The 27164-nt window shown below is 50.2% G+C and overlaps 1 protein-coding gene across 2 annotated transcripts; it reads right to left on the bottom strand.

Annotated features, from left to right (window-relative positions):
* Positions 1-255: 255 nt before the first annotated feature.
* Positions 256-26013, bottom strand: LOC144510077 (vesicle-associated membrane protein 8-like). Of its 2 annotated transcripts, XM_078239316.1 has the most exons (3): positions 25833-26013; positions 16885-17037; positions 256-598 (listed from the first exon to the last, which is right to left on the bottom strand). In XM_078239316.1, exons 1-3 carry the CDS (start codon positions 25842-25844, stop codon positions 455-457), a joined length of 309 nt encoding a protein of 102 aa, XP_078095442.1. In that variant the 5' UTR covers positions 25845-26013; the 3' UTR covers positions 256-454. The 2 variants fall into 2 exon arrangements, with proteins under 2 accessions (XP_078095442.1, XP_078095441.1); XM_078239315.1 differs by lacking the exon at positions 25833-26013 and having other exon boundaries at positions 16885-17061.
* Between the last annotated feature and the right edge of the window lie 1151 nt (positions 26014-27164).

Genomic DNA, 27164 nt, shown 5'->3' with positions numbered 1-27164 from the left:
GTGTAGAGGTAGCTTTACTCTGTATCTAAACCCGTGTTGTACCAGTCCTGGGAGTGTTTGATGGGGACAGAGTAGAGGGAGATTCACTCTGTATCTAACCCCGTGCTGTCCCTGTCCTGGGAGTGTTTGATGGGGGACAGTGTAGAGGGAGCTTTACTCTGTATCTAACCCCGTGCTGTACCTGTCCTGGGAGTGCTTGATGCAAAGTATTCCATCTTCGAGCCTGGATGAGTTTAAAATTCACCAGAAAAAATATCCAGTCTTCCTAATATTTTATTGAATCAACATTTACATCAGTAAGTTTTTACAAGGGATTTTTTTGCAGGGTTGTGTACAGCGAAGGGGGTTTGCCCTGAAAATGTACAGCGCAGAATGGACAGGGTAACCGAGAGAGCCACAAAGAATAAAATACTTCCTCCTTCCACCACTCAAGACCACGGGTGAAGTGTAGAGGTTAGGTTGGGATGACTCCTGTAGCAATAAGAATGATAAATGTCAAGATGACAGCGACAATGACGACAAGCAAGATAATCATCTTGGTGTTCTTCCACCAGTACTTCCGGGCCACTTTCTGTGAGGTCGTCTTAAAGTTCTCCGACTGCAACAGAACAGGAAAGTAACATAATCAGGGGCTGTTGTACCGAAACAGGGGCTGTTGTACTGAAACAGGGGCTGTTGTACTGAAACAGGGGCTGTTGTACTGAAACAGGGGCTGTTGTACTGAAACAGGGGCTGTTGTACTGAATCAGGGGCTGTTGTACTGAAACAGGGGCTGTTGTACTGAATCAGGGGCTGTTGTACTGAAACAGGGGCTGTTGTACTGAAACAGGGGCTGTTGTACTGAAACAGGGGCTGTTGTACTGAATCAGGGGCTGTTGTACTGAAACAGGGGCTGTTGTACTGAATCAGGGGCTGTTGTACTGAATCAGGGGCTGTTGTACTGAAACAGGGGCTGTTGTACTGAAACAGGGGCTGTTGTACTGAAACAGGGGCTGTTGTACTGAATCAGGGGCTGTTGTACTCACTCTCTTAACAATCACTCATACAGCCATAGAGCTTCACAGCATGGAAACAGGCCCTTCAGCCCAACTTGTCCATGCCGCCCCATCTTTTTTTAACCACAGAGCTAGTCCCAATTGCCCGCGTTTGGCCCATATCCGGGCCCATATCTGGGGCGACATGGTGGCACAGTGGTTAGCACTTCCATCTCACAGCTCCAGGGACCCGGGTTCGATTCCCGGGTCACTGTCTGTGTGGAGTTTGCACATTCTCCCCGTGTCTGCGTGGGTTTCCTCTGGGTGCTCCGGTTTCCTCCCACACTCCAAAGGTGTGTAGGTTAGGTGAATTGGCCATACTAAATTGCCCCTTAGTGTCAGGGGGACTAGCTAGGGTAAATATATGGGGTTATAGGGATAGGGCGTGGGTGGGATTGTGGTCGGTGCAGACCCGATGGGCCGAATGGCCTCCTCCTGCACTGTAGAATTCTCTGATACTCGATGAATCCCTCTGTACCCATCTTACCCATGCAACTGTCTAAATGCTTTTTACAGGACAAAATTGTACCCGCCTCTACGACTAACTCTGGCAGCTTGTTCCAGACACTCACCACCCTCTGTGTGAAAACATTGCCTCTCTGGACCTGTTTGTATCTCTCCCCTCTCACCTTAAACCTCTGCCCTCTAGTTTTAGACTCCCCTACCTTTGGAAAAGATATTGACTATCTCGCTGATCTGTGCCCCTCATTATTTTATCGACCTCTATAAGATCACCCCTAAGCCTCCTATGCTTCAGGGGAAAAAGTCCCAGTCTATCCAGCCTCTCCTTATAACTCAAACCATCAAGTCCCATTCACTAACCCTCACACAATGGACATGTATATAGCACAGGGTTAGATACAGAGTAAAGCTCCCTCTACACTGTCCCCATCAAACACTCCCAGGACAGGTACAGCACGGGGTTAGATACAGAGTAAAGCTCCCTCTACACTGTCCCCCATCAAACACTCCCAGGACAGGTACAGCATGGGGTTAGATACAGAGTAAAGCTCCCTCTACACTGTCCCCCATCAAACACTCCCAGGACAGGTACAGCACGGGGTTAGATACAGAGTAAAGCTCCCTCTACACTGTCCCCCATCAAACACTCCCAGGACAGGTACAGCACAGGGTTAGATACCGAGTAAAGCTCCCTCTAAACTGTCCCCATCAAACACTCCCAGAACAGGCACAGCACGGGGTTAGATACAGAGTAAAGCTCCCTCTACACTGTCCTCCATCAAACACTCCCAGGACAGGTACAGCACGGGGTTAGATACAGAATATAGCTCCCTCTACACTGTCCCCATCAAACACTCCCAGGACAGGTACAGCACGGGGTTAGATACAGAGTAACGCTCCCTCTACACTGTCCCCCCATCAAACACTCCCAAGACGGGTACAGCACGGGGTTAGATACAGAGTAAAGCTCCCTCTACACTGTCCCCATCAAACACTCCCAGAACAGCTGCAGCACAGGGTTAGATACAAAATAAAGCTCCTCTACACTGTTCCCATCAAACACTCCCAGGACAGGTACAGCGCGGGATTAGATACAGAGTAAATCTCCCTCTACCCTGTCCCCATCAAACACTCCCAGGACAGGTACAGCACGGGGTTAGATACAGAGTAAAGCTCCCTCTGCACTGTCCCCATCAAACACTCCCAGGACAGGTACAGCGCGGGATTAGATACAGAGTAAATCACCCTCTACCCTGTCCCCATCAAACACTCCCAGGACAGGTACAGCACGGGGTTAGATACAGAGTAAAGCTCCCTCTACACTGTCCCCATCAAACACTCCCAGGGCAGGTACAGCACGGGGTTAGATACAAAGTAAATCTCCGTCTACCCTGTCCCATCAAACAGAGTAAGAAGCCAGAAGAGGTACAGCACGGGATTCGATACAGAGTAAAGCTCCCTCTACACTGTCCCCCATCAAACACTCCGAGGACAGGTACAGCACGGGGTTAGATACAGAGTAAAGCTCCCTCGACGCTGTCCCCATCAAACACTCCCAGAACAGCTGCAGCACAGGGTTAGATACAAAATAAAGCTCCTCTACACTGTTCCCATCAAACACTCCCAGGACAGGTACAGCGCGGGATTAGATACAGAGTAAATCTCCCTCTACCCTGTCCCCATCAAACACTCCCAGGACAGGTACAGCGCGGGATTAGATACAGAGTAAATCTCCCTCTACCCTGTCCCCATCAAACACTCCCAGGACAGGTACAGCACGGGGTTAGATACAGAGTAAAACTGCCTCTACACTGTCCCCATCAAACACTCCCAGGACAGGCACAGCACGGGGTTAGATACAGAGTAAAGCTCCCTCTACACTGTCCCCCATCAAACACTCCCAGGACAGGCACAGCACGGGGTTAGATACAGAGTAAAGCTCCCTCTAAACTGTCCCCATCAAACACTCCCAGGACAGGTACAGCACGGGGTTAGATACAGAGTAAAGCTCCCTCTACACTGTCCCCCATCAAACACTCCCAGGACAGGCACAGCACGGGATAAGATACAGAGTAAAGCTCCCTCTACACTGTCCCCCATCAAACACTCCGAGGACAGGTACAGCACGGGGTTAGATACAGAGTAAAGCTCCCTCGACGCTGTCCCCATCAAACACTCCCAGAACAGCTGCAGCACAGGGTTAGATACAAAATAAAGCTCCTCTACACTGTTCCCATCAAACACTCCCAGGACAGGTACAGCGCGGGATTAGATACAGAGTAAATCTCCCTCTACCCTGTCCCCATCAAACACTCCCAGGACAGGTACAGCGCGGGATTAGATACAGAGTAAATCTCCCTCTACCCTGTCCCCATCAAACACTCCCAGGACAGGTACAGCACGGGGTTAGATACAGAGTAAAACTGCCTCTACACTGTCCCCATCAAACACTCCCAGGACAGGCACAGCACGGGGTTAGATACAGAGTAAAGCTCCCTCTACACTGTCCCCCATCAAACACTCCCAGGACAGGCACAGCACGGGGTTAGATACAGAGTAAAGCTCCCTCTAAACTGTCCCCATCAAACACTCCCAGGACAGGTACAGCACGGGGTTAGATACAGAGTAAAGCTCCCTCTACACTGTCCCCCATCAAACACTCCCAGGACAGGCACAGCACGGGATAAGATACAGAGTAAAGCTCCCTCTACACTGTCCCCATCAAACACTCCCAGGACAGGTACAGCACGGGGTTAGATACAGAGTAAAGCTCCCTCTAAACTGTCCCCATCAAACACTCCCAGGACAGGTACAGCACGGGGTTAGATACAGAGTAAAGCTCCCTCTAAACTGTCCCCATCAAACACTCCCAGGACAGGTACAGCACGGGGTTAGATACAGAGTAAAGCTCCCTCTAAACTGTCCCCATCAAACACTCCCAGGACAGGCACAGCACGGGGTTAGATACAGAGTAAAGCTCCCGCTAAACTGTCCCCATCAAACACTCCCAGGACAGGTACAGCACGGGGTTAGATACAGAGTAAAACTCCCTCTACACTGTCCCCCATCAAACACTCCCAGGACAGGTACAGCACGGGGTTAGATACAGAGTAAAGCTCCCTCTACACTGTCCCCATCAAACACTCCCAGGACAGGTACAGCACGGGGTTAGATACAGAGTAAAGCTCCCTCTGCACTGTCCCCATCAAACACTCCCAGGACAGGTACAGCACGGGGTTAGATACAGAGTAAAGCTCCCTCTGCACTGTCCCCATCAAACACTCCCAGGACAGGTACAGCACGGGGTTAGATACAGAGTAAAGCTCCCTCTACACTGTCCCCATCAAACACTCCCAGGACAGGTACAGCACGGGGTGAGATACAGAATAAAGCTCCCTCTACACTGTCCCCATCGAACACTCCCAGAGCAGCTACAGCACGGGGTTAGATACAGAGCAAAGCTCCCTCTACACTGTCCCCATCGAACACTCCCAGGGCAGGTACAGCACGGGGTTAGATACAGAGTAAAGCTCCCTCTACACTGTCCCCATCAAACACTCCCAGGGCAGGTACAGCACAGGGTTAGATACAGAGTAAAGCTCCCTCTAAACTGTCCCCATCAAACACTCTCAGGACAGGTACAGCATGGGCTTAGATACAGAGTAAAGCTCCCTCTAAACTGTCCCCATCAAACACTCTCAGGACAGGTACAGCATGGGCTTAGATACAGAGTAAAGCTCCCTCTACACTGTCCCCATCAAACACTCCCAGGACAGGTACAGTACGGGGTTAGATACAGAGTAAAGCTCCCTCTCCACTGTCCCCATCAAAAACTCCCAGGACAGGTACAGCACGGGGTTAGATACAGAGTAAAGCTCCCTCTAAACTGTCCCCATCAAACACTCCCAGGACAGGTACAGCATGGAGTTAGATACAGAGTAAAGCTCCCTCTACGCTGTCCTCATCAAACACTCCCAGGACAGGTACAGCACGGGGTTAGATACAAAATAAGGCTCCTCTACACTGTTCCCATCAAACACTCCCAGGACAGGTACAGCGCGGGATTAGATACAGAGTAAATCTCCCTCTACCCTGTCCCCATCAAACACTCCCAGGACAGGTACAGCACGGGGTTAGATACAGAGCAAAGCTCCCTCTGCACTGTCCCCATCAAACACTCCCAGGACAGGTACAGCGCGGGATTAGATACAGAGTAAATCACCCTCTACCCTGTCCCCATCAAACACTCCCAGGACAGGTACAGCACGGGGTTAGATACAGAGTAAAGCTCCCTCTACACTGTCCCCATCAAACACTCCCAGGGCAGGTACAGCACGGGGTTAGATACAGAGTAAATCTCCGTCTACCCTGTCCCCATCAAACACAGTAAGAAGCCAGAAGAGGTACAGCACGGGATTCGATACAGAGTAAAGCTCCCTCTACACTGTCCCCCATCAAACACTCCGAGGACAGGTACAGCAGGGGTTAGATACAGAGTAAAGCTCCCTCCACACTGTCCCCATCAAACACTCCCAGGACAGGTACAGCATGGGGTTAGATACAGAGTAAATCTCCCTCTACACTGTCCCCCATCACACACTCCCAGGACAGGTACAGCACGGGGTTAGATACAGGGTAAAGCTCCCTCTACACTGTCCCCCTTCAAATACTCCCAGGACAGGTACAGCACGGGGTTTGATACAGAGTAAAACTCCCGCTACACTGTCCCTATCAAACACTCCCAGGACAGGTACTGCACGGGGTTAGACACTGAGTAAAGCTCCCTCTGCACTCTTCCCCATCAAACACGCCCAGGACAGGTACAGCATGGAGTTAGATACAGAGTAAAGCTCCCTCTACGCTGTCCCCATCAAACACTCCCAGGACAGGTACAGCACGGGGTTAGATACAGAGTAAATCTCTGTCTACCCTGTCCCCATCAAACACTCCCAGGACAGGCACAGCACGGGGTTAGATACAGAGTAAATCTCCCTCTACACTGTCCCCAGCAAACACTCCCAGGACAGGTACTGCATGGGGTTAGATACAGAGTAAATTTCCCTCTACACTGTCCCCCATCACACACTCCCAGGACAGGTACAGCACGGGGTTAGATATAGAATAAAGCTCCCTCTACACTGTCCCCATCAAACACTCCCAGGACAGGTAAAGCACGGGGTTAGATACAGAGTAAATCTCCCTCTACACTGTCCCCATCAAACACTCCCAGGACAGGTACAGCACGGGGTTAGATACAGGGTAAAGCTCCCTCTACACTGTCCCCCTTCAAACACTCCCAGGACAGGTACAGCACGGGGTTAGATACAGAGTAAAGCTCCCTCTACACTGTCCCCATCAAACACTCCCAGGACAGGTACTGCACGGGGTTAGACACTGAGTAAAGCTCCTTCTGCACTGTTCCCCATCAAACACTCCCAGGACAGGTACAGCACGGGGTTAGATACAGAGTAATTCTCTGTCTACCCTGTCCCCATCAAACACAGTAAGAAGACAGAAGAGGTACAGCACGGGGTTAGATACAGACTAAAGCTCCCTCTACACTGTCCCCATCGAACACTCCCAGAGCAGGTACAGCACGCGGTTAGATACAGAGCAAAGCTCCCTCGACACTGTCCCCATCGAACACTCCCAGGGCAGGTACAGCACGGGGTTAGATACAGAGTAAAGCTCCCTCTACACTGTCCCCATCAAACACTCCCAGGACAGGTACAGTACGGGGTTAGATACAGAGTATAGCTCCCTCTAAACTGTCCCCATCAAACACTCTCAGGACAGGTACAGCATGGGCTTAGATACAGAGTAAAGCTCCCTCTACACTGTCCCCATCAAACACTCCCAGGACAGGTACAGTACGGGGTTAGATACAGAGTAAAGCTCCCTCTGCACTGTCCCCATCAAACACTCCCAGGACAGGTACAGCGCGGGATTAGAGACAGAGTAAATCACCCTCTACCCTGTCCCCATCAAACACTCCCAGGACAGGTACAGCACGGGGTTAGATACAGAGTAAAGCTCCCTCTACACTGTCCCCATCAAACACTCCCAGGGCAGGTACAGCACGGGGTTAGATACAGAGTAAATCTCCGTCTACCCTGTCCCCATCAAACACAGTAAGAAGCCAGAAGAGGTACAGCACGGGATTCGATACAGAGTAAAGCTCCCTCTACACTGTCCCCCATCAAACACTCCGAGGACCGGTACAGCACGGGGTTAGATACAGAGTAAAGCTCCCTCTACGCTGTCCCCATCAAACACTCCCAGAACAGCTGCAGCACAGGGTTAGATACAAAATAAAGCTCCTCTACACTGTTCCCATCAAACACTCCCAGGACAGGTACAGCGCGGGATTAGATACAGAGTAAATCTCCCTCTACCCTGTCCCCATCAAACACTCCCAGGACAGGTACAGCGCGGGATTAGATACAGAGTAAATCTCCCTCTACCCTGTCCCCATCAAACACTCCCAGGACAGGTACAGCACGGGGTTAGATACAGAGTAAAGCTCCCTCCACACTGTCCCCATCAAACACTCCCAGGACAGGTACAGCATGGGGTTAGATACAGAGTAAAGCTCCCTCTACACTGTCCCCATCAAACACTCCCAGGACAGGTACTGCATGGGGTTAGATACAGAGTAAATCTCCCTCTACACTGTCCCCCATCACACACTCCCAGGACAGGTACAGCACGGGGTTAGATACAGGGTAAAGCTCCCTCTACACTGTCCCCCTTCAAATACTCCCAGGACAGGTACAGCACGGGGTTAGATACAGAGTAAAGCTCCCTCTACACTGTCCCCATCAAACACTCCCAGGACAGGTACTGCACGGGGTTAGACACTGAGTAAAGCTCCCTCTGCACTCTTCCCCATCAAACACGCCCAGGACAGGTACAGCATGGAGTTAGATACAGAGTAAATCTCCCTCTACACTGTCCCCATCAAACACTCCCAGGACAGGTACAGCACGGGGTTAGATACAGAGTAAAGCTCCCTCTACACTGTCCCCACTAAACACTCCCAGGACAGGTACAGCACGGGGTTAGATACAGAGTAAATCTCTGTCTACCCTGTCCCCATCAAACACTCCCAGGACAGGCACAGCACGGGGTTAGATACAGAGTAAATCTCCCTCTACACTGTCCCCAGCAAACACTCCCAGGACAGATACTGCATGGGGTTAGATACAGAGTAAATCTCCCTCTACACTGTCCCCCATCACACACTCCCAGGACAGGTACAGCACGGGGTTAGATATAGAATAAAGCTCCCTCTACACTGTCCCCATCAAACACTCCCAGGACAGGTACAGCACGGGGTTAGATACAGGGTAAAGCTCCCTCTACACTGTCCCCATCAAACACTCCCAGGACAGGTACAGCACGGGGTTAGATACAGGGTAAAGCTCCCTCTACACTGTCCCCATCAAACACTCCCAGGACAGGTACAGCACGGGGTTAGATACAGGGTAAAGCTCCCTCTACACTGTCGCCATCAAACACTCCCAGGACAGGTACAGCACGGGGTTAGATACAGAGCAATTCTCTGTCTACCCTGTCCCCATCAAACACAGTAAGAAGACAGAAGAGGTACAGCACGGGGTTAGATACAGAGTAAAGCTCCCTCTAAACTGTCCCCATCAAACACTCCCAGGACAGGTTCAGTACGGGGTTAGATACAGAGTAAAGCTCCCTCTAAACTTACCACATCAAACACTCCCAGGACAGGTACAGCACGGGGTTAGATACAGAGTAAAGCTCCCTCTACACTGTCCCCATCAAACACTCCCAGGACAGGTACAGCACGGGGTTAGATACAGAGTAAAGCTCCCTCTACACTGTCCCCATCAAACACTCCCAGGACAGGTACAGCACGGGGTCAGTGATGCGTGACAATCAAGCACGTGGAACAAGGCTTCAGTATCGAAGGCTTTTATTGTCTAACCATGGAACTACTAACACGAATACACCAGTTCAGACTGAAGGGGTCCTGCCGGAGCAGAGGGTCTTATACCTCTCCTCCGGAGGCGGGGCCCCACCGGGATGTGCCATAATAACATTAACAACAGGTAAACACCCTAACCCAACAACATTGTACAACCCCCACAGTGACAACACCCTAACCCAACAGTAACATAAGAACAACCCCCAGTGGTAACCAACGATGGTTCACCACATTCACCCCTCCTTTATAAACAAGGCCGGCGGGGTGCAAAAAAAACAGGTCATATATGTACAAAATTCACAAGTCCAGACGGTCTGGAGGACCGCACCGTTGCTGTGATCTCCTCAACACCGGTTGTGAAACCGGAGCAGATGCTTGCGGTGGCGTTCTCTCCAAAACAACGTCCGGCTGTCCCCTCAAGGACTCCCGGGCCGGTTGGCCCTGGTGAGGCGATGGTGCAGGGGATCCTGGAACCTTCGGTGGTGGCGCCGATCTCCGAGTCTCAGGCAAGCTGTACATGGGAGTAGAACTGTTATGCACTGGTCCCGGTGCTGACCGCGCCACGTCTGGGGAAGAAATGAGTAGTAGGGGATCCGTGACAGGGGGTATGGGAGCGACAGGAGTTGCTACGTCCCCTGCGGGCACCAGGTCTCTAATGGAGACAGTGTCCTCTCGCCCGTCAGGATATGCCACATAGGCATACTGAGGGTTGGCGTGGAGGAGTTGGACCGGTTCGACCAAGGGGTCGGACCTGCGAGCCCTCACATCTCGCCGCAGAAGGACGGGTCCTGGGTACACCAACCAGGCTGGTAATGAGATCCCCGAGGACGACTTCCGAGGGAATGAGAACATCCTCTCGTGGGGAGTAGCATTGGTTGCTGTACACAGGAGGGAGCAGATAGAATGGAGCGCATTTGGAAGGACCTCCTGCCAACGGGAGACTGGAAGGCCCCTGGATTTCAGTGCCAGTAGGACAGCCTTCCAGACTGTAGCATTCTCCCTTTCCACCTGTCCGTTACCCCTAGGGTTGTAGCTCGTGGTTCTACTAGAGGCAATCCCGAATGAGAGCAGGAATTGCCTCAAGTCGTTGCTCATGAACGACGAGCCCCTGTCGCTATGAATGTAGCAGGGGTACCCGAACAGGGTAAAAAGCTCACTGAATGCCTTGATGACGGTGGCAGTCGACGTGTCCGCACAGGGGACAACAAACGGGAACCGGGAGTACTCGTCTATTATGTTGAGGAAATAGACGTTCCGGTCCGTTGAGGGAAGGGGGCCCTTAAAATCCACACTCAGCCTCTCAAAAGGGCGAGTGGCCTTGACCAATTGTGCCCGGTCTGGTCGATAAAAGTGTGGTTTGCATTCTGCGCAAATCCGACAGCTTCTCGTCACTGACCTGACATCCTCCACCGAGTAGGGCAGGTTGCGGGCTTTGACGAAATGGTAGAGTTGGGTGACTCCAGGATGACACAAGTCATTGTGGAGGGCCTTCAAGCGGTCCTCCTGCATGATGGCGCATGTTCCACGCGAGAGGGCATCCGAGGGCTCATTGAGCTTCCCTGGACGATACATAATATCGTAATTATAGGTGGAGAGCTCAATTCTCCACCGCAAGATCTTATCGTTCTTGATCTTGCCCCTCTGCGTGTTGCTGAACATAAACGCCACGGATCGTTGATCCGTGATCAGAGTGAACCGCTTCCCCGCCAGGTAATGGCGCCAGTGTCTGACTGCCTCCACAATGGCCTGAGCCTCCTTCTCCACCGCTGAGTGCCGAATTTCGGGGCCTTGAAGGGTGCGGGAAAAGAACGCGACGGGCCTGCCTGCCTGGTTTAGTGTGGCGGCTAGGGCGAAATCAGATGCATCACTCTCCACCTGGAAAGGGATGGATTCATCCACCGCGTGCATCGTGGCTTTCGAAATGTCGCTTTTCAAAGCCTTGAAGGCCAATTGGGCCTCCGGCGTAAGTGGGAAGGTCGTGGACTTGATGAGCGGACGAGCTTTGTCCGCGTAGTTGGGGACCCACTGCGCATAGTACGAAAAGAACCCGAGGCATCTCCTCAGTGCTTTCATGCTAGCGGGCAAGGGAAGTTCAGTAAGGGGGCGCATACGGTCTGGATCAGGGCCAATGACCCCGTTTTCCTCCACGTATCCGAGGATGGCTAACCTGCGCGTACGGAATACGCACTTCTCCCTGTTATAGGTCAGATTCAGGCGAGATGCGGTGCGCAGAAAGTGTTGGAGATTCGTGTCATGGTCCTGCTGGTCATGGCCGCAGATGGTGACGTTATCCAGGTACGGGAATGTAGCCCGCAACCCGTTCTGGTCCACCATTCGGTCCATAGCACGCTGGAAGACCGAGACCCCATTGGTGACACCAAATGGAACCCTGAGGAAATGGTATAGACGACCATCCGCCTCAAAAGCCATATATTGTCGGTCCTCTGGGCGGATGGGGAGTTGATGGTAGGCGGACTTAAGGTCTATGGTAGAGAACACTCGGTACTGCGCAATCTGATTGACCATATCAGAAATGCGCGGGAGAGGATACGCATCCAGCTGCGTATAACGGTTAATGGTCTGACTGTAGTCGATGACCATCCGAGGTTTGTTCCCGCTTTTGACTACCACGACCTGCGCTCTCCACGGACTAGCACTGGCCTGTATGATCCCTTCCTTGAGGAGCCGCTGAACCTCAGGTCTAATAAAGATCCGGTCCTCAACGCTGTAACGCCTACTTTTAGTAGCGATGGGCTTGCAGCCTGGTACCAGATTCTTAAATAGGGATCATAGAAACCCTACAGTGCAGAAGGAGGCCATTTGGCCCATCGAGTCTGCACCAACCACAATCCCACCCAGGCCCTACCCCCACATATTTACCCGCTAATCCCTCTAACCTACGCATCCCAGGACTCTAAGGGGCAATTTTTAACCTGGCCAATCAACCTAACCCGCACATCTTTGGACTGTGGGAGGAAACCGGAGCACCCGGAGGAAACCCACGCAGACACGAGGAGAATGTGCAAACTCCACACAGACAGTGACCCGAGCCGGGAATCGAACCCAGGACAGTGGAGCTGTGAAGCAGCAGTGCTAACCACTGTGCTACCGTGGTGTACTGATTTTCAGAGTGGAAAGATTGCATGCGGGGCGCTTTGGGCAATTTGGAGGCTGCGGCTGATTCCCTACTGCCAGTGAAGGGAGTGGCCCACCGTACTGTAGGATCACACTCTTCATGTGGACCATAAAATTTAGTCCGAGGAGAATTGGCGCACAAAGGTGAGGTAACACAAGGAGCCTGTATTGCTCGTAAATTGTGCCCCGTACCTCTAGAGTTACCATACATCGTCCTTGGATCGGTACAGACCGGGACTGTGATGCCATGGAAATTGTCTGCTTGGCAGGGAGAACCCGGAGTCCACACCTTTTAGCAGTTTCAGGGTGTATGAAACTCTCGGTGCTCCCACTGTCAAACAGACAATTCACAGCTCGACCATTTACCTTTACATCCATCATTGAATTCTCAAGCCTGTGGTGCTTAGTCTGGTCCAGGGAGATCGACGCCACCGTTGGCCCCTGGGCATCAGTGCATGCTGCCGATGTTGATGCTGAGGACCCCTGCTGGTCGCTCCTAGTCGTCGTGGACCATGATGGCCGCCCCCATGAATCGCACGTGGGCGAGGGCGCCAAACGCAGCGACTCCTGGTGGTCTTCCTCCTCCTCCGTCAGCCACGATGGCGCCGTCCTGGATTCGCACGTGGTCGGACCTCGTGGGTACTGCGATGCCGAAGGAGATTGTCTCCGTTCTGGAGGGTTACAAGCTGCACTGCCGTTTTTGGACTTCGACCTGCAGACTTTACCGTAGTGGCCTTTTTTACCGCACTGGCTGCAGATTGCCGTTCTTGCCGGACACTGTTGCCGTGGATGCTTGGCCCCACCGCAAAAATAGCATCGCTGGCCACCTGGAGCTGCCGCCGTCGTCGGATCGATCTGGGAGCGCGGGTTTGCGGGGCGAGGAGGGAGCTGAGCTTGCTCTTGCCACGTTGACTCCACGTGGTCCTCGGGGTACAGCGCCAAGCTTTTCGACGCCGCTTCCAGCATCTCAGCCATCTCCATCGCTTGGGTCAAGTCGAGGTTCCCCTTTTCCAGTAATTTAAGCCGGATGTACGAGGACCCTACCCCTGCTACGAACGCGTCTCGGGCGAGGTCGTACATGTATTGTTCGGCTGATACGTCTTTACAATCGCAACCCCTGGCAAGCTGCAGGAGCTCATTGGCGTAGTCCTCCATGGTTTCGCCCGATGCCGACGTCGTGTAGCGAGGAGGTAACGAGCGTGTATCTCGTTGGGTGGTTTCGTGTATCGTTTCTTCAAGAGCTCGACGGCCCTCGGGTAAATGGGAGCCGCACGAATCGCGAGATAAATCGTGTCGCTTACCCTTGCGTGGAGGACTTGGAGTTTGTCGCTGTTTGTAGTAATAGCCACAGAGGCAGCCAGGTAGTCTTCGAAACACTTCCACCAGTGGTCGAAGGTGTTAGCGGCACCGACCGCACGTGGGTCCAACGCCAGACGATCTGGTTTCAAGATCTGTTCCATACTCTTTTTTTTGTACAGCTGAGAGTTTTCTGTTAGACAATAAAATTGATGCGCGACAATCAAGCACGTGGAACAAGGCTTCAGTATCGAAGGCTTTTATTGTCTAACAATGGAACTACTAACACGAATACACCAGTTCAGACTGAAGGGGTCCTGCCGGAGCAGAGGGTCTTATACCTCTCCTCCGGAGGCGGGGCCCCACCGGGATGTGCCATAATAACATTAACAACAGGTAAACACCCTAACCCAACAACATTGTACAACCCCCACAGTGACAACACCCTAACCCAACAGTAACCTAAGAACAACCCCCAGTGGTAACCAACGATGGTTCACCACAGTCAGATACAGAGTAAAGCTCCCTCTACACTGTCCCCCATCAAACACTCCCAGGACAGGCACAGCACGGGATTAGATACAGAGTAAAGCTCCCTCTACACTGTCCCCCATCAAACACTCCCAGGACAGGCACAGCACGGGATTAGATACAGAGTAAAGCTCCCTCTACACTGTCCCCCATCAAACACTCCCAGGACAGGTACAGCACGGGGTTAGATACAGAGTAAAACTCCCTCTACACTGTCCCCATCAAACACTCCCAGGACAGGCACAGCACGGTGTTAGATACAGAGTAAAGCTCCCTCTACACTGTCCCCCATCAAACACTCCCAGGACAGGCACAGCACGGGGTTAGATACAGAGTAAAGCTCCCTCTAAACTGTCCCCATCAAACACTCCCAGGACAGGTACAACACGGGGTTAGATACAGAGTAAAGCTCCCTCTACACTGTCCCCCATCAAACACTCCCAGGACAGGCACAGCACGGGATTAGATACAGAGTAAAGCTCCCTCTACACTGTCCCCCATCAAACACTCCCAGGACAGGTACAGCACGGGGTTAGATACAGAGTAAAGCTCCCTCTACACTGTCCCCATCAAACACTCCCAGGACAGGTACAGCACGGGGTTAGATACAGAGTAAAGCTCCCTCTAAACTGTCCCCATCAAACACTCCCAGGACAGGTACAGCACGGGGTTAGATACAGAGTAAAGCTCCCTCTAAACTGTCCCCATCAAACACTCCCAGGACAGGCACAGCACGGGGTTAGATACAGAGTAAAGCTCCCTCTAAACTGTCCCCATCAAACACTCCCAGGACAGGTACAGCACGGGGTTAGATACAGAGTAAAACTCCCTCTACACTGTCCCCCATCAAACACTCCCAGGACAGGCACAGCACGGGGTTAGATACAGAGTAAAGCTCCCTCTACACTGTCCCCATCAAACACTCCCAGGACAGGTACAGCACGGGGTTAGATACAGAGTAAAGCTCCCTCTACACTGTCCCCATCAAACACTCCCAGGACAGGTACAGCACGGGGTTAGATACAGAGTAAAGCTCCCTCCACACTGTCCCCCATCAAACACTCCCAGGACAGGTACAGCATGGGGTTAGATACAGAGTGATGCTCCCTCTATACTGTCCCCATCAAACACTCCCAGGACAGGTACAGCACGGGGTTAGATACAGAGTAAAGCTCCCTCTGCACTGTCCCCATCAAACACTCCCAGGACAGGTACTGCACGGGGTTACATACAGAGTGAAGCTCCCTCTACACTGTCCCCATCAAACACTCCCAGGACAGGTACAGCACGGGGTTAGATACAGAGTAAAGCTCCCTCTGCACTGTCCCCATCAAACACTCCCAGGACAGGTACTGCACGGGGTTAGATACAGAGTGAAGCTCCCTCTACACTGTCCCCATCAAACACTCCCAGGACAGGTACAGCACGGGGTTAGATACAGAGTGAAGCTCCCTCTACACTGTCCCCATCAAACACTCCCAGGACAGGTACAGCACGGGGTTAGATACAGAGTAAAGCTCCCTCTACACTGTCCCCCATCAAACACTCCCAGGACAGGTACAGCATGGGGTTAGATACAGAGTAAAGCTCCCTCTACACTGAGCCCCATCAAACACTCCCAGGACAGGTACAGCACGGGGTTAGATACAGAGTAAAGCTCCCTCTACACTGAGCCCCATCAAACACTCCCAGGACAGGTACAGCACGGGGTTAGATACAGAGTAAAACTCCCTCTACACTGTCCCCATCAAACATTCCCAGGACAGGTACAGCACGGGGTTAGATACAGAGTAAAGCTCCCTCTACACTGTGCCTGTCAAACACTCCCAGGACAGGTACAGCACGGGGTTAGATACAGAGTAAAGCTCTCTCTACACTGTCCCCATCAAGAACTCCAAGGATAGGAATACTGGCAGGATGATGCCATGATCGTCTGTTGTGGTTTTTGGCAGAGGGTGAAATATTCTGGTGTCTTGAGGGTAAGAGGGTGGCCAATCAACTCATTGGCTCCATGCTAAGTTTAAGTTTATTTATTAGTGTTACTAGTAGGCTGACATTAACACCGTAATGAAATTCCTGTGAAAATCCCCTCGTCGCCACAGTCCGGCGCCTCTTCGGGTTACACTGAGGGAGAATTTAGCACCTAACCAGCGCGTTTTGTGGACTGTGGGAGGATACCGGAGCACCCGGAGGAAACCCCCGCAGAGACGGGGAGAATGTGCAAACTCCACACAGACAGTGACCCAAGCCAGGAATCGAACCTGGGCCCCTGGCTGTGATACAGCAGTGCTAACCACTGTGCCACCATGCCGCCCATTTGGCCATATTCAAGGCTGTGGCCCAAGTGAATGGGATTAGGTAGGAGGTTAGGCGTGCTGGTGCTGATATGATGGGCCAAAGAGCCTCTTGCGTACTCCATGATTCATTGATCTAAGAGGGCCCGTTTAATAATCGCGAGCTTACACTGGCTTGTAGATCCTTGGTCGTTTTCATAAGGTCGTACACTTTCTCTCCGCGAGCCAGGATACGGTCGATATTTTCAGACATGATGGTCTTTACTTCTTCTACGTCGCTCTGGAGGGACCTGATGCGGTCCACCTTCACACACCCTTCCTCCTGGCAAGAGAGCACATTATCCATTAACCAGAGCACAGCCGAGCAAAAAACAAAACAGCGGCTACGCGAAGATGGGTTAAAAATGGCCGCCTGCTCTGACGTTCTGCAGTCAAGCACACCTTCTGGACCCTGACATCTCAGTCCCTTGTTCACACTTTGACTTGACTTCCTCCCCTCAAGGAGGTCAGGTTAGAATCATTGAATCCACTCTCCGACAGGGCATCGTATCCAGGCCCTATCACAAGATATAGGAGCAGACTCACCTTGGCAAAGTATAACCTGGAGAACATCTTCAGAGAAGAACCATGAGGGAAGATCTACATCGGGGAACAGCCCTGGCCAGTTCACTCAAAACCGGGTAGTATTTTTTTTCAGTTAAAAATTAAAGTAAGAGTTACGTGCATTAACGTTAAATGAGTTAAAGTGTTGCAACTGTTGTGAGTTTTGATTGAAATATTGGTGCCTAAAGTGTGGAATAAAGAGAAACGATTCTGAGAAGTGAATTTGAGTCGACTCCTGTCCTTTGCTTTGTCATGCGAAGGTAAGTATCTGGGAAGAGGGTTAGGTTTACAGTCGGATAACAGATGGATGGGCCAAAGGGCCTGTTTCTGAGGCTGTAAGTTTGGGGAATTGTAAGACCATAAGGTATAGAACCAGAATGAGCCCATTCGGCCCATCGAGTCTACTCCACCTTCGATTATGGCTGGTAAGTTTTTCAACCCCATTCTCCTGCCTTTTCTCCATAAAGAGGGAAATTTGGCCGATTGGATAAATAACTGGCTATCTCATAGAAGACAATGGGTGGTGGTGGATGGAAAATTTTCAGACTGGAGACCAGTTACCAGCGGTGTACCGCAGGGATCAGTGCTGGGTCCTCTGCTTATTTGTGATTTTTATCAATGACTTGGAGGAGGGGGCTGAAGGATGGGTCAGTAAATTTGCTGATGACACCAAGATTGGTGGAGTAGTGGACGAGGTGGAGGGCTGTTGTAGGCTGCAAAGAGACATAGATAGGATGCAGAGCTGGGCCGAAAAATGGCAGATGGAGTTTAACCCTGATAAGTGCGAGGTGATTCATTTTGGTAGGACAAATTTGAATGCGGATTACAGGGTGAACAGCAGGGTTCTGAGGAATGTGGAGGAACAGAGAGATCTTGGGGTTCATATCCACAGATGTCTAAAGTTTGCCACTCAAGTGGATAGAGCTGTGAAGAAGGCCTATAGTGTGATGGCGTTTATTAACAGGGGGTTGGAGTTTAAGAGCCGTGGGGTTATGCTGCAACTGTACAGGACCTTGGTGAGACCACATTTGGAATATTGTGTGCAGTTCTGGTCACCTCACTATAGGAAGAATGTGGAAGCGCTGGAGAGAGTGCAGAGGAGATTTACCAGGATGCTGCCTGGTTTGGAGGGTAGGTCTTATGAGGAAAGGTTGAGGGAGCTAGGGCTTTTCTCTTTAGAGCGGTGGAGGATGAGAAGTGACTTAATAGAGGTTTATAAAATGATGAGGGGGATAGATAGAGTGGAAATTCAGAGACTATTTCCTCGGTGGATGTAGCTGTTACGAGGGGGCATAACTATAAGGTTCATGGTGGGAGATATAGGAGGGATGTCCGTGGTAGGTTCTTTACTCAGAGAGTGGTTGGGGTGTGGAATGGACTGCCTGCTGTGATAGTGGAGTCGGACACTTTAGGAACTTTCAAGCGGTTATTGGATAGGCACATGGAGCACACCAAGATGATAGGGAGTGGGTTAGCGTGATCTTGGTTTCGGACAAAGCTCGGCGCAACATCGAGGGCCGAAGGGCCTGTACTGTGCTGTACTGTTCTACGTCTATGTCTAACCTTTGACCCCCCTTACCAATCAAAACCTATCTATCTCTGTCTTAAATACACTCAATGACCCGGCCTCCACAGCCTTCTGTGGCTGTGAGTTCCACAGATTCACCAAACCCTCTGGCTGAAGAAATTCCTCCTCATCTCAGTTCTAATCCCAGAAACCCCATGTATTTCCTCCACTAATCACCCTAACCTGCACATCCATGGACACTAAGGGGCAATTTAGCATGGCCAGTCCACCTAACCCGTACATCTTTGGACACTAAGGGGTAATTTAGCGTGACAAATCTACCTAACCTACACATCTTTGGACACTAAGGGGCACGTTAGCATGGCCAATCCACCTAATCTACACATCTTTGGACAATAAGGGGCAATTTAGCATGGCCAATCCACCTAATCTACACATCTTTGGGCAATAAGGGGCAATTTAGCATGGCCAATCCACCTAATCTACACATCTTTGGACAATAAGGGGCAATTTAGCATGGCCAATCCACCTAATCTACACATCTTTGGACACTAAGGGGCAATTAAGCATGGCCAATCCATCTAATCTGCACACCTTTGGACTGTGGGAGGAAACCGGAGCACCCGGAGGAAACCCACACAGACACGGGGAGAACGTGCAAACTTCACACAGACAATTACCCGAGCCGGGAATCGAACCCGGGTCCCTGGCGCTGTGAGGCTGCAGTGCTAACCACTGTGCCACCGTGCAGCAACGTCAGAGGAAAATGCCACTGGGCAGCCTTCCTCAGCCTTGCTAATTCACCATCGGATGCCACAGGAAGTAAACGTGGAAACTGCAACGACACCCTGCATTTTCGTAGCGCCCGTTGCCATGGAGAAATTTCCCAAGGGGCTTCACAGCAGAAAAAGATATACTGAATGTGTAGTGTTCAATTGTTCCATGTTTGATTATGTGAGTCTGGGAACTAATCCATGCTCACTGTGTCTGATTGGTTAAACCTGGGCGTTTACTCAGAAGAAAGTACAGTAAGAAGTCTCACAACACCAGGTTAAAGTCCAACAGGTTTATGTGGAGTCACGAGCTTTCAGAGCACTGCTCCTTCATCAGGTGAGTGGAAACTTGGGTTCACAAACACGGCATGTATAGGCAAAGATATAACTGCAAGATAATGGTTGGAATGTGAGTCTTGACAAGTAATCACTCTTCGAGAACACCACCTATCAGGTATACTGTAGATTCTCATGTGACTCGGTCAATGCTTATCTCAGGCACTGCAGGAAAGGATGTCCCGAGGCATGGTACATTGGTGAGACCATGTGGACGCCATGACAATGGGTGAACGGACACCACGCGACGATCACCAGGCAGGAGTTGTTCCCTTCTTGTCGGGGGAACACTTCAGCGGTCACGGGCATTCAGCCTCTGATCTTCGGGTAAGCGTTCTCCAAGGCAGCCTTCACAACACACGACAACGCAGAATCGCTGAGCAGAAACTGATAGCCAAGTTCCACACGCATGAGGACGGCCTAAACCGGGATATTGGGTTCATGTCACACTCCGTGTAACCCCCACCATTTGGCCTGGAAAATCCTACTAACTGTCCCGGCTGGAGACAGTTCACACCTCTTTAACCTGTGATTAACCCTCTCTCCACTCGCACTGTCTGTACCTGGAAAGACTTGATTATCTGGAAAGACTCGCATTCCAACCATTATCCTGTAATTGTGTCGTGGTCTATACATGCCGTGTTTGTGAAACCTACCTCTCCAATCGCCGGATGAAGGAGCAGTGCTCCGAAAGCTCGCGATTCCAAATAAACTTTAACCTGGTGTTGTGAGACTTCTTACGGTGCCCAACCCAGTCCAACGCTGGTATCTCCACATCTGAGGAAAGTCAACAGGCGAGCAGAGGCGAACCTTAGATGCAAGGGAACAAGGGTTTTAGAGATATGTTTAAAACTCTTTAAAGAAAGATCGCGTTCACTTAGAAACTGGTATCACTGCTCAGCGGTAAATCAAATACATAAAATTCGCAGTTCGACAGATGATCAAAAACTTTGTCAAAGAGGTGTTGTGAAGTTGGAATGAAATGAAAATCAAAGAAAGGGTTAATAAAAGAAGCAGACAGGGGTTTAGTTGCATTGAGGAATTCACACTTGGTGATTAGCCCAGTAGCCGGGTGAAACAGATACCTGATGAAGCAAAGTGGAGCCGAGCAGTCGAGAGAGCTAGATCATAGCCACACCCATTGCAAAGCAGAGCTATCTCAGAGAGAATCAGGTTGAGGTGCAGGAAAGGAGTCTGTCTGTGTCATGAGTCCAAAGATGTGTGGGTTAGGTTGATTGGCCAAGCTAAAATTGCCCCTCAGTGTCCTGAGATGTGTAGGTTAGAGGGATTAGTGGGTAAATGTGTAGGGATATGGGGGTAGGGCCTGGGTGGATTGTGGTTGGTGCAGACTCGATGGGCCGAATGGCCTCTTTCTGCACTGTAGGGTTTCTGTGATTCTACTCGAATAAGGGTTCCTGAAGGAAAACTACAGGTCCTGTGTGGTAATTATTTGCTGCATTTGGCTCACATTGTCAAAACCTATGGGATGTTGTTTTGGGGAAGGTGGATCCTCGGAGTTCAGGTTAACAGATAGATTTGGATTTGAGATTGGGGCGGCACGGTGGCGCAGTGGTCAACACTGCTCACTCACAGCGCCAGGGACCCGGCTCAGGTCACTGTCTGTATGGGGTCTACACGTTCTTCCTCGTGTCTGTGTGGGTTTCCTCCGGGTGCTCCGGTTTCCTCCCACAGTCTGAAAGATGTGCAGGTTAGGTGGATTGGCCATGCTAAATTGCCCCTTAGTGTCCAAAGATGCGCTGGTTAGGTGGATTGGCCATGCTAAATTGTCCCTTAGTGTCCAAAGATGTGTAGGTTAGGTGGATTGGCCATGCTAAATTGTCCCTTAGTGTCCAATGATGTGCAGGTTAGGTGGATTGGCCATGCTAAATTGTCCCTTAATGTCCAAAGGTGTGTAGGTTAGGTGGATTGGCCATGCTAAATTGCCCCTTAGTGTCCAAAGATGTGTAGGTTAGGTGGATTGGCCATGCTAAATTGTCCCTTAGTGTCCAAAGATGTGTAGGTTAGGTGGATTGGCCATGCTAAATTGTCCCTTAGTGTCCAAAGATGTGCAGGTTAGGTGGATTGGCCATGCTAAATTGTCCCTTAGTGTCCAAAGATGTGTAGGTTAGGTGGATTGGCCATGCTAAATTGTCTCTTAGTGTCCAAAGATGTGCAGGTTAGGTGGATTGGCCATGCTAAATTGTCCCTTAATGTCCAAAGATGTGTAGGTTAGGTGGATTGGCCATGCTAAATTGCCCCTTAGTGTCCAAAGATGTGTAGGTTAGGTGGATTGGCCATGCTAAATTGTCCCTTAGTGTCCAAAGATGTGCAGGTTAGGTGGATTGGCCATGCTAAATTGTCCCTTAGTGTCCAAAGATGTGCAGGTTAGGTGGATTGGCCATGCTAAATTGTCCCTTAGTGTCCAAAGATGTGTAGGTTAGGTGGATTGGCCATGCTAAATTGTCCCTTAGTGTCCAAAGATGTGCAGGTTAGGTGGATTGGCCATGCTAAATTGTCCCTTAGTGTCCAAAGATGTGCAGGTTAGGTGTATTGGCCATGCTAAATTGTCCCTTAGTGTCCAAAGATGTGCAGGTTAGGTGGATTGGCCATGCTAAATTGTCCCTTAATGTCCAAAGATGTGTAGGTTAGGTGGATTGGCCATGCTAAATTGCCCCTTAGTGTCCAAAGATGTGTAGGTTAGGTGGATTGGCCATGCTAAATTGTCCCTTAGTGTCCAAAGATGTGCAGGTTAGGTGGATTGGCCATGCTAAATTGTCCCTTAGTGTCCAAAGATGTGCAGGTTAGGTGGATTGGCTATGCTAAATTGCCCCTTAGTGTCGGGGGATTAGCTCGGGTAAATACATGGGGTTATGGGGATAGGGCCTGGGTGGAATTGTGGTCAGTACAGACTCGATGGGCCAAATGGCCTCCTTCTGCACTGGAGGGATTCTATGATAAATAAGCATACTGTCAGGGCAGCCATTTTTGTAGTTCATTCTAAATGTTGTTCTTCACTGCTGCTTCTTTTGTGTGTTTTGAAGTTTGATAAACATTTATTATTTAAATAATTTACAACAAGACTGACCACTTTCCATAGAATTCATAGAATCCCTACATACGGAAGGAGACCATTCGGCCCATTGAGTCTGCATCAACACACTGACAGAGTATCTTACACAGGACATCTCCCCTGGCTGATCCCCACAGTCCCACGAATTCAGCATGGCCAATCCACCTAACCTGCACATCTTTGGGCACTAAGGGGCAATTCAGCATGGCCAATCCACCTAACCTGCACATCTTTGGGCACTAAGGGGCAATTTAGCATGGCCAATCCACCTAACCTGCACATCTTTGGGCACTAAGGGACAATTTAGCATGGCCAATCCACCTAACCTGCACATCTTTGGGCAGTAAGGGACAATTTAGCATGGCCAATCCACCTAACCTGCACATCTTTGGGCACCAAGGGACAATTTAACATGGCCAATCCACCTAACCTGCACATCTTTGGGCACTAAGGGGCAATTTAGCATGGCCAATCCACCTAACCTGCACATCTTTGGGCAGTAAGGGACAATTTAGCATGGCCAATCCACCTAACCCACACATCTTTGGACACTAAGGGGCAATTTAGCATTGCCAATCCACCTAACCCGCACATCTTTGGACACTAAGGGGCTTTTTAGCATGGCCAATCCATCTAACCCGCACATCTTTGGATATCTCCTATACTTTTATTGGTATATGTTAATCGAATTTGAAATGAAAATTGCTTGTGTATTTCTGAATTCAGCACTCTGGCTAGTTTGAATGGTTTAGTCAGAGTCCTGTAGCGCTGCAGTTGTCAATAACCCATCTTGCACCATTCTGTGACTTTGTCTGGCTTCCTGAGGGGAATAATAGTTTCAAATACAACGAGAAAAAACATTGCGACAGCCCCCGAGACACTTATTAATACCTCCCTGCAGGCCTCCTCAGTACTCAATATCCTGCAACCGATTTGCGACCAGTGCAAGTTTAGAAACTGTTTTTAATTCCAAAGTCTGAATCATTAATGTAAATTGTGAAGGAGTTATAACGAACACAGTGCATCATCATAGCCAGGACAAACACTGGCAAAACCACCACCAGAAAATGGCATAACAAACACCATGAGGACAGGGACATGTTTGGCCATGATGCACGCCATCTCGCTCTGTCCGGGTTCAATTTTGAAGGAAACCACTTGGGGTGAGGGGGACAAGCAGGGTCTGCCGAGGAACACACGGCTGGGTTGCACGGAAAATCCCACCCTAGATCTGCACAAGCTGCTAAGCATGGATCTTTTACTATTATTATTCTCTTGCTAGCAGACTCCCTCTGTTGGTACAAGTGTGGATGACAGCTGCTCCTTATCCACTCTGTCCATAGAACATAGAACAGTACAGCACAGAACAGGCCCTTCGGCCCACGATGTTGTGCCGAGCTTCATCTGAAACCAAGATCAAGCTATCCCACTCCCTATCATCCTGGTGTGCTCCATGTGCCTATCCAATAACCACTTAAATGTTCCTAAAGTGTCTGACTCCACTATCACTGCAGACAGTCCATTCCACACCCCAACCACTCTCTGCGTAAAGAACCTACCTCGGACATCCTTCCTATATCTCCCACCATGAACCCTATAGTTATGCCCCCTTGTAATAGCTCCATCCACCCGAGGAAATAGTCTTTGAATGTTCACACTATCTATCCCCTTCATCATTTTATAAACCTCTATTAAGTCTCCCCTCAATATCCTCCGCTCCAGAGAGAACAGCCCTACTCCCTCAACCTTTCCTCATAAGACCTACCCTCCAAACCAGGCAGCATTCCTGGTAAATCTCCTCTGCACTCTTTCCAGTGCTTCCACATCCTTCTTATAGTGAGGTGACCAGAACTGCACACAATATTCCAAATGTGGTCTCACCAAGGTCCTGTACAGTTGCAGCATAACCCCATGGCTCTTAAACTCCAACCCCCTGTTAATAAAAGCTAACACACTATAGGCCTTCTTCACAGCTCTATCCATTTGAGTGGCAACCTTCAGAGATCTGTGGATATGGACCCCAAGATCTCTCTGTTCCTCCACAGTCTTCAGAACCCTACCTTTGACCCTGTAATCCAGATTTAAATTTGTCCTACCAAAATGAATCACCTCACATTTATCAGGGTTAAACTCCATTTGCCATTTTTTGGCCCAGCTTTGCATCCTATCTATGTCTCTTTGCAGCCTACAACAGCCCTCCACCTCATCCACTACTCCACCAATCTTGGTGTCATCAGCAAATTTACTGATCCACCCTTCAGCCCCCTCCTCTAAGTCATTAATAAAAATCACAAATAGCAGAGGACCAAGCACTGATCCCTGTGGCACTCCGCTAGCAACCTGCCTCCAGTCCGAAAATTTTCCATCCACCACCACCCTCTGTCTTCGATCAGACAGCCAGTTACCTATCCAATCGGCCAACTTTCCCTCTATCCCACACCTCCTCACTTTCATCATAAGCCGACCATGGGGGACCTTATCAAACGCCTTACTAAAATCCATGTAAAATCCATGTCGCTCATAATCTTGTACACCTCAATCAGGTCGCCCCTCAGTCTTCTCTGCTCCAACGAAAACAACCCAAGCTTATCCAACCTCTCTTCATAACTTAAATGTTCCATCCCAGGCAGCATCCTGGGGAATCTCCTCTGCACCCCTTCCCACATCCTTCCGACAATGTGGCGGCCAGAACTGCACACAGCACTCCAGCTGTGGCCTCAGCAAAGTTCTGTACAGCTCTGAAAAAGCTGCCTCAGTAAAGCGTCTGATACACGGAGAAGAAGCTTTAAGCTCCGAGTACTACTTACAACTGCTGCCATGACTTCCCCACAGCAAGATCAACCCTTGTTCGACTTGTAATCGCAGGCGATTCATGCACTCTGTCGTTCCTCTGAGTTGGGTAAAAAAGTTCTCAATGCAATTCCTGCTTTTTAAATGTCATCATTTTTTTTCACCCAAACTTCCTGCTTCCTACTTAATTACCATGCTGCGTAGACTACCCCTCTGGGTGGCTGCTATTGTGGGCAGATTCTAAAAGGACAGGAATGTGTGGCGAGTTAATCCTTTCAGCACCATCCTGAAATTCATCCTGTACTCAAAATCAAATCTAGTATCAGAGGATGCTGGCAGTGACCCGTCCAGTCTGCGCTGATTCTCCGACAGAGCATCCCACCCAGAACCCGTCCCGGCATCCCACATACATACCCCATTAATCCCTCCTAACCTACACAGCTTTGGACACTACGGGGCAATTTCCCATGGTCAATCCACTTAACCTACACATCTTTGGACACTAAGGGGCAATTTAGCATGGTCAATCTACCTAACCCGCACATCTTTGGACACTAAGGGGCAATTTAGCATGGCCAATCCACCTAACCTGCACATCTTTGGACACTAAGGGGCAATTTAGCATGGCCAATCCCCCTAACCTGCACATCTTTGGACACTAAGGGACAATTTAGCATGGCCAATCCCCCTAACCTGCGCATCTTTGGACACTAAGGGGCAATTTAGCATGGCCAATTCACCTAACCTGCACATCTTTGGACACTAAGGGACAATTTAGCATGGCCAATCCACCTAACCTGCGCATCTTTGGACACTAAAGGGCAATTTAGCATGGCCAATTCACCTAACCTGAACATCTTTGGACACTAAGGGGCAATTTAGCTTGGCCAATCTACATCTTTGAAACACATTTTTGAAATATACTTCAAATTGTTTGCCTGCCTTTCCTTAAAATTATGTTAGAGAGGTAGATAGATAGATGGGCAGTACGGTGGCACAGTGGTTAGCACTGCTGCCTCACAACTCCAGGAACCTGGGTTCAATTCCCGGCTTGGGTCACTGTCTGTGCGGAGTCTGCACATTCTCCCCATGTCTGTGTGAGTTTCCTCCAGATGCTCCAGTTTCCTCCCACATTCCGAAAGACGTACTGATTAGGTGCTAAACTCTCCCTCAGTGTCACCCGAACTGGCACTGGAGTGTAGTGACTAGGGGATTTTCACAGTAACTTCATTGCAGTGTTAATGTAAACCTAACTTGTGCCAATAATAAATAAACTTAAAACTTAATTTACAGAACAGAAAGGAAAGGTCATCTGCATTTTGTAATGAAGTCCATTGCTGAGATGTTGT

The sequence above is a fragment of the Mustelus asterias genome, chromosome 22 (assembly GCF_964213995.1).
Source record: "Mustelus asterias chromosome 22, sMusAst1.hap1.1, whole genome shotgun sequence".
NCBI classification, from domain to species: Eukaryota; Metazoa; Chordata; class Chondrichthyes; order Carcharhiniformes; family Triakidae; genus Mustelus; species Mustelus asterias.
This window is presented reverse-complemented; position numbering and strand designations above follow the sequence as displayed.